General features: G+C 41.0%; 1 protein-coding gene across 1 annotated transcript; it reads left to right on the plus strand.

Moving 5' to 3' along the window:
- Positions 1-4,222: 4,222 nt before the first annotated feature.
- HOXB1 (homeobox B1) lies at positions 4,223-7,712 on the plus strand (the record flags this gene model as incomplete). The annotated part of the gene is made up of 2 exons (XM_083378060.1): positions 4,223-4,904; positions 7,363-7,712. 2 exons carry the CDS (start codon positions 4,223-4,225, stop codon positions 7,710-7,712), a joined length of 1,032 nt encoding a protein of 343 aa, XP_083234186.1.
- Positions 7,713-8,896: the final 1,184 nt, after the last annotated feature.

Here is an 8,896-nt window from a genome sequence, read left to right on the forward strand (position 1 = left end):
ATACCATACCAACATTTGAGGCTGTCCAGATATTTTGACATACCATTTCCATAAAACCTTCTAAAATGGCTAATAATTAGAAAATTATTCAAATGATCATACTAATATTTAAACATATATTCTCTTCATTTGATGCTTTACCATTCATCATTGCCAATAGTGTATGGTTTTTGAAGGCACACATAATAATTAACACTACATAATGTAGCTTTAAAATTAATTTAACACCTTTGTAATTTAATATTTTAAAAAAATCTGTAAATTTGGTGAAAAGGAATTTGGGTGTTCTTCTCCCAAGAGTATTTGAATTCAGATAAAATTCATGCCTGCCTGTTCCTGCCTGCCTTCGGAATGGACCTTTGCAACCACTTTTCCTTTCTGAAAAGTTGTTATGAAACCTTTTTAGAAGATGTCCACAGCTCTGGATGAAGGACCAGTTACAAACCTTCCCTAAAGCGGAAATCAGGCTTCTGTTGTTTGCTTGCAAGCATTCAGTCTCCTCTCAAGATTCTTGGGGCACATGATATTTTGCAAGGCATAAGAGAATGGTGAGGATGGAGGGTGGGAAAATCAGCACCACTGGGGAGCAGATGGTGAGCGGCCACTGAGCTGCAGAGGGAGGCAAACCTTGTGGTGCGACGGGGGGGGGGAGGGGGGGGAGGGGAGAAATTTCTGGATCCAAAGATCAGTCGACACTGAATGGCCTTTCTTGGATTGTATTTCCGAAAGGAGAATTGTAATTACAACGTATTCGAGGCACCCATGCCTGCTTTATATTTAGCACTTTAAACTGGACTAGTGCAAACTGGTTTCTGTGGCATGAATTTTAATATTCGTACTTCTGTGAACCAAATGATAGCAGCAGGAAGAGCCTTCTTCCTCTTCTTAAGCTTTGCCCAACTGCCGGTATCCCTTGCCAGATGGAGAAGATTGAAGGATTTAGGAAGAGGAAACCAACAAATGGAAAATCTGCAAATCGAGGAAGACTTTGTTCGTCGGCTGGGGACGGTGCAGCTGAACCTTCTGTTCGCTGCAAAACTGGGGCATTTTCCTGTTGAGTCAGAATTAAGACTTTCTTTATACCAGGAAACGGCACTCAGGATGTTGATTTAAACTAAGCGCTGTCCATTTATGTCCTCTTTCTTGTATTGCCCTCCCACCTCCACTATTCCGCTTTTCTCGCTGCGGTTTAATATGGAACCCAGAGCCCCGGTAGAATTTCCTTACATAATGGTTAGCCTTCCGGGCTGGCTTTCCCAGCCTTTAAAAAAACGCCTTCCCCCAACTGGATCAGGACTCAAAATAACTTTTTGATATATATATATATATATATATATTTCTGGAGTTTCCTAAAGCCTTACTCAAATAACTCTTTAAAATCTTCCTTACCCACCACCCATTCAACTTTGGAGGCATTGGTTGGATTTGATAAATGATCCTGATTTTTATTTGGGCTTTAAGCTGGAAAAAACTATTAATGATTTCTTCTTCATGACAGCAATTTGCCATCTTTTTTTTAAACAGGCCAACCTCCAAAAGGAAGTACTGGTGTGTAGGGTGGGGTGGAAAGGATAAGTTGATACCTGGCATTAGTTTTATACTGCAAAGTGATTGGAGAGGGAGAAAGAGAGGGAGGGGGGGAAAGAATAGAAAATAATTCTCTCTGGACACTTCCATTCTGCCAATGACAAGGTCGTCATCCCTGGTCGTAAGGCTTCCCTCTGAGGACCTGCTCATGAGAACTCCCCTGGTAGCATTCAGATGATGTTATTGTCCTAATTCTTGTGCTGGAGAGGGCTCTCACCAATGGCATCCACAGGTTTGGGAGCACAAGCTTAGCAAGGTTTTCATGGGCTTGAGGTGCAAGGACATTAAAGGGCCCCTTCACACCTGAAGTTTTAAGTAATTCTTCCTCAGGAAATGATGAGGAAGAAAACAGGGAGACAGTTTCTCTGACCAAAAATGGAAACAGCGAAGCAATTTTGCCAACCAAAAGCTGTAGTGCAGGAAACTTAATTTGGTCAGGATTTAAAGACAGGGACTACACTGCAAAATCTGAAGTTAATTCTTGTTAATGAGGGGGTGACCCAAAAGAAATTTCTTATAAATGTTTTCTAGTGCAAATATTTTCTCATAAAATACATTTTAAAAAAATGTAAAAGACACAAATCTTTCCCCACTTCTAATTTCATTTTTTTCTCATTCGGCATGCCTTTCTTGACTTTCTCTCCTTGAATTTATTTATCCATTTATTTCATTTTGTACAAAAAATCCTTAGGATAGCCTCAATGGCAACTTCCAGAAGACTTCTGTTTACAGTATATTATATGAAGATAAATCTCTCAGAGAGGTTGGTCTCCTTGTCCTTCACTTCTGAAAGAAACTACAAAAATAAATGGGAGTCCTGATGCCCCCTCCAATCACATATATGATATCTCCATTTCTATAGCCTTCCAGAGGACTCCTTTCCTTTCTGCCACCCAGTCTCCTGTTCTTTCTGTTTCTCTTCTCAGTTCTGCTTGCGACATGAGCGTCCTTCATTTCTAGAGTTCATAAATGGGTAATTACGGACTTTCTTTTCCAAGGGAATCTCCTCCTTCGGCCCATGTGTATTGACAAAGAGGAAGAAGCTCAACCACTCTGGGATGTTGAATATAATGGAAAGCCAAGGCAGAAACATTTATTTACTTGTTAGCACATGGAGGACAAGAGTAACTTGCAGGCTGACGCCTACAGTCATTTGTTACTTGTCAGGATATTTACTGGCTGTACAGCCCAGGGGGAAAGCACTAGAGGTTGAAATAGGCCAAAAGTTCATTTAAGAGCCAGCTTTGCAATTCTGAAGATTTGGCTCTGACCAACATTTCTCCGGAAGGTAAATGAAAAGGTGAAGTTTCTGCCTGCTCAACGAAAATGAAAACAGCTCGTTTTTCCTTTGCTCCCTAAAGCAATAAGCACCTTTTTCAAAACACCTATTTTATTTACTTGCCATAAAAAAAAACGAAGGAACTCTTTGCTCTTCCTCCTATGCAAATCAGGATTAAGAAATGGTGGCTCAGAAAGTGGTCTTTGGGAGTTGTCTTTAAGTGTGAAGAATGATTTACAACAATTAAAATTCCCCCCTCCCAATAATATAGAAATCAAAGTCCAGCAACTACAAGCTTTTTATTGAATAAAAACATAGAAGGGGATTGCAAATGATACCAGGGAGTAGAGATGGAAAATGGATGGCTTAGTCAGATCAAATAAATAACTAATAGATGGATAGGGTAGTGAATTTCAATTTCATTTGCCTTTCCCTCCCTTCCCCTTTCAACAAAACACAATTGTGTTTCTAACTTTATTTCACAACTCATTAGAATGTTGATTGAATTAAATTGCTCTTAAGAACTCTGCTTCTAGACACAAAGGCGATATGCAAAGCAAAGCTATTTGGATTTTTTTTAAGAGAAAACAAAAGACATTTTAAGCAAACCCATAAATGTTTAAGTATCTCTTCAGTGATTATATTTTAATGAGGAAAAGGAACATTTTCTATCATAAAGAAGTCCGCAATACCTCTTACTCGCTTTCACACACAGCCATACACACACACACACACACACACACATTTCTTTCTCTGTTAGGTGAGTCCCTTATAGCAGAAATAGGTTGAAAGATCTTTTTGTTTCACTGTAGGAGAAAAGTTCTGATGAATTTTGTCACTGTCTTTTCTAACACATAGAATAGACTTTGAATAGTTTTAACTTTCGTCCTCCCCCAACCTCTTTTCTATCACTTCCTTTTTCCATCCCTCTTCCGAAGTCTTTGAGGGAAAAACCTTTTGACGTATCCATGTTGTTAATCAGATCGATGGGGAAAAGTTTGATTGAAGTCCCTTTGTCATGCAAATGCCAAGGACTTGATGGATGATGGCAGATATCTGACAAAGTTTGGGAGGCATTTGCTCATTGGGCTTGAAGCGAACCACGTGGTTTAGATCCCCTTCCACCCACCACCACCTTCTCCCATCCCCCATTCAGAAAGCTTTGGGAAGGAGGGGGGCCCTTAAGCCTGGAGATCCATAGATGGGAAGGGTGGTTCTCTTCATCTCTCCCTCTCTCTCTCTCCCCTTTTTCCCCCTGGTTAACTTTGACATACTATCTAAAGGTTGTAGGGCAGAAGGAATCCCCATAAAACAGGGCAACCCTCTTCCATCATTGGCAAAGGAACAATACCTAGAATGAACTTCTTTTTAGACTATGCAATTTGTAACCGTGGGATGAGCGCCTACCCGCCCAAGGAGTACCAGCACCTCGACCAAGGGACCATTTCCTACCCAGCTTGCTCAGGTACCACTCCAGCCTGTGACAGCTATCACTCAGATGGATGCTTTGGGATGATAGGGGTGGGTGCTACTGGGCCCAATGCCCACCACCAACAGAGCCCCAGCTACCCTCCTCCTCTTCCTCACAGCCCAGCTGGCCTTGGCATCTCCTTCACCAGCCCCTCTCACCAAGGAGGTGGAGGGGGATACACAAATTCGGGTTGCAACCCCAGCTTCACCAACTCTCAGTTCTACCATAGTTCCCCAGAGACGGAGGGAGCCTATTTTCAGACCTCGGCCTACCCTGCCAGCTTGGCTGCATCTTCTTCCCATTCTTCTTCCCATCTAGTGGGAAGTATACCTGAAGCATTTTGTGCAGCTACCCAGGGCCAATTCCAACCACACCAATATGGCTCTGATCAGGGGGGCTATTTGCAAGGGGCTTTGGGCAATCTTTCCCCACCTCTATCTGAGAACAAAGAGCCGAGGGCTTGCCGGGCCCATCCATGTCCCACAGCTGCTGCTGCTGCTGCCGCCACTGCTACCGTCAGCCAGACCTTCGACTGGATGAAAGTTAAAAGGAATCCTCCCAGAACAGGTAAATCTCTAATATACCTGGACACCCAGAGAGATGAGTGTATGCTCATATTTCTGCCTCACCAGGAACCCAGTCAAAAAGTGAAATGGGAGGAGGGGGACAAAGGAAGCAAGTGGGAATGAGGCTTCTGCATTGGCTCAGAATTCCCTCATCTACCTCACACTAGAGATTCCAGAGACAATCTTTGAAATGGCTACTGTTGAAAAGAGAAAATCTGCTCCTGGAAATCAGGAATGTCACTCCATCATTAACCTTGGTCTGAGAAGGCAAATCATAAGAAGGAGGGAGGGAGGGGTGGTAGAAAGAAAGGAAAGAAGGATGAAAGAAGGCAGTAAGGCCAGTTTGAGGATAGTTGAGATGGGAAAGACTTCTCTATTTCCAGAATTGCCAAATGGCAAAAAGAAGGCCAGGCTCATTTGGTGACCGCTATTGATAGGTTCCAAAGTAATTGGTTCAAACTGCAGAAAGGAAAAAAAAATTGAAGTATAATGATATATGTAAACACTAACTTAGCAAAAAAAAAAGTGAAAGAGTTCCAGAAACTATGGTGCTGTGATGGGGGAATTAGTGCAATTGTACTATTTATTTTGTAATACCATAGGTAAGGCAGAAAAAAATAATATTTTCCAAAGCTGTTGAATCAATTAAAAAAGCCAGTAGACTACAGCAACTGCAAGCAAACGATAGGTGCTTTGCAGAATTCTCAACATTTCTGACAATTCTGACCGAGACTGAGTGGAAGTCCAGAGAAACTGGAGGCAGAAGGTTGTCTAATCTTGGTTTAGAGTTTGGAAAATGGAGAGTTTTTGAACATAGAGTAGCTACAATGACTTCTAACTTTGCTCTTATTTCATTCTGCTTCCATATTTTGATCCATGGTTGCCCAAAAGGATCTGGTGAGATTTAGTTTGTCTTATACTTCCTAGTGAAAATCAGAGTTGTCTTTTTATTCACAAGAACAGAATCCTTGTCCTAGATGGACTTAGCCCTGATAAAGTAAACCTTCTTTCTACCACTACTAGCTAGAGATTAAAAGCCAGGAAGAAGCATTCCCATGAAACAGATGAACACACATGCAGAAGAGCTGCTTGTTCAAGGAAGATCAACCCAGTCAGGATTTTATTCTTTGGTTGAGATTAATTTTTATGCAATTGCCTTCATCATTTGTGATGCTCTTTGAATCCTAATCAGCAATTGCCTCCCCTTTGAAATGAATTGGGTTTATTTTAGACTTTGGTCCTGCCTAGTTCAGATTATTATTTTTCATCTTACCCAACTTTGATCAGATCCAGGGGAGAAAAATCAGGAACCGAACTAATGTCCCTCAATTCAGAAACTGGGGCTGAAGTTACTTACAAGCTACTGCTAAGCTTGTAAGCCGCCCTGAGTCTTCAGAGAAGGGCGGGATATAAATGGAATTAAAATAAAAAAAATAAATTAAAAAAAAGTTAAGAAAGAGCCTGGTCTGTACAGAATATGTTGAAACAGTTTGAGTGAGGTAGCCCTGACAGAAAAGGTGAGTTCACACATAAGTCAAAGTGCAATTTATTTTGTATTGATATTGTAGCGACTCATATGAACTGTGGGATTTCAGAGACTTGTTACATGGCTTATTGCTATGTAGAAATCCAGTCATATAGATAAGATGTTGAACCATCAACTACCAGTAAATCTGACTTTCCATTCCAATATTTTTAGTATATAATAAGGCTGCTGGGAAATGTCTTTGTATAGACACAACATACTGTTGCCTCAGCATGAAACATATGGGATATTGTCAGTTCAGGATTTGGGAGAAAAACCTTTAAACAGAGGATGAAGTTTCTTTCAAGTCTAAACATTTCAGGGTGTCTTTTCTCAGGGGGTAAAAAGACTTTTGTGTTTTGGGGTGAAGAGAATGAAGGTTTTATCAGTTGATCTGAGATTTTTAAAACTTTGTTCTCCAATTTTTTTCCTGGACCAGGTTATTTCCCTACTTGTTCCAAATCAGCCTGACAGACTAATCTAGAATACAAATAACCTTTTGTGCCGAAACCTTGCAGAAATTGTTTTATAAATATAAAGATCAGAACACAATCTGTAACATAAAGATCAGAGCACAATATTTCCTAAACCTAGAATTAGGAGGTGGGAAATCTTAATGGGGAGTGAATGGATTGCATGAAAGTTAAGCCCCCATTCCTGTTGCCCTCCAAGGTGTGTTATATCACAACTTCCAGCTTGAAAGTATGCTGTATAATATAATTCATCTGAAGGATACTGGCCAGGAACAGCTAAGGTAAAGTATGGTAAAGAGTGCCACTAAACATCTTCAAAGGTCTGGGCTCTTGATAAGCACACAACTGCTTCTAACTAGGTTTATATCAGAGAGGATATTGCTGATTGCTGGTTTATTTTGGAAATAATTCTAACCAATGGTTTGATTGTTTCCTTCTTCGTTTCTGGCTCATCCCAGCAGCGAAAGTGACCGACTATGGATTAGCCGTCAGTGCCAGCACGATCCGGACCAATTTCACCACCAAGCAACTAACAGAGTTGGAGAAAGAGTTTCACTTCAGCAAGTATCTCACACGAGCCAGGCGGGTGGAGATCGCTGCTACTTTGGAGTTGAACGAGACTCAGGTAAAAATCTGGTTCCAGAATCGGAGGATGAAACAGAAGAAGAGGGAAAAGGAAGGATTGGCTGGTCCCCATCCCACCGCCGCCGCGGCTTTCGGCGACTCTACCAAGGAAAGCAGCGAAGCTGCGTCTGACAGATCCAGCGGGTCCTCCACCCCCGAAGCTTCTCCCAGTTCGGTGTCCTCTTGAAGGGGAAGGAGGGTTAGTTAGGTCGAGTCCTGCCCACCGAAGTAACCTCCCCTTCCAGAGAGGCAGCTGCTCGGTTTGTAAAGTGAATAAACGGTCCTAAGCTTATGGGCACAAAAGACAAACCCACCCGAAAAAAACCAAGAACACACGCACATATGGTACCTATGCACACAGGCCCCTCTTGCGAAAAAGAAACGTGTATTTTCAAATATAGAGATACAGGAACTTTTGCACAATTTTTTTTTCTGGATACTCAATAGTTAATTACAATTATGTGAACGATTTCCATCATGATTACTCATAAATGCAGATTTTTAAAAGTTCTCTCGTCCTAAGCTTGCGTTTCTGTGCCTTCGCTGTCAGATTCATGTATTATATGTTTCTTTCTTGCTTCAAGCTCCACATCACTAGAATACCAGCAAGACAAATCCTTATTTTCTTTCCTTCCCCACTTCCTTTTTTAAAGCACGAGGTAGAAGAGGGACCTCTGTACCGAGCTTTTAACCTTTCTCTCTTCTATGCCTTGCTACATACCCTCCTTTTATTTCTCATTCTTATAAGATGCCCGAATAGTCTGTATCTTAAAGGCTAGTTTACTATACTTATTGCCTCGGGAACGACTCTTTTCCTTCCTCCATCTACCTCCCTGAAAATTAGGAGATACACCTCCAGTAGTAGGAAACTGGGGGCTGTGGTGGTTGGAAGTGGTTGGAAATAACATTTTCTTCATAAAGAGCCAAGAGACTTTAATAATAGAGGTAAGATTTTTTTTTCGGTCTGACTGCTTTGCTGTTTATTTTATATCCTTTCTTAATAGAGTCTCACAGCTACAGTATTTTTTTAATAGAGATGTATAGGAAGAGAAGCTTGAGGCCTTGGAGAAATATTTTTCCATCCAACTTCAATTTTTGCATTGAAAGATGATATCTTTGCATCTTGACTATTGCTCATCCGTATTAATTTTTGGATGAAATTGCTTTTATGTATTAGCCAGTCCATACTGGCTGTGGGAATGAAAAATCCACTAAAGGGAAGTGAAAAAGTATGTGTTGTTTTTTATTTGCCTTTGAATCCAAGACCAAAGTTCTAAATTCACAACCTTCATTGCATCAAGAATACGACTGTGAGAATATGTCTAAATATCCTATTTCTACACTAGTGTTTTGGTTAGTCTTAAGTGGGTT

The sequence above is a fragment of the Vipera ursinii genome, assembly GCF_947247035.1.
Source record: "Vipera ursinii genome assembly, chromosome: Z".
In the NCBI taxonomy this organism is placed as follows: domain Eukaryota; kingdom Metazoa; phylum Chordata; class Lepidosauria; order Squamata; family Viperidae; genus Vipera; species Vipera ursinii.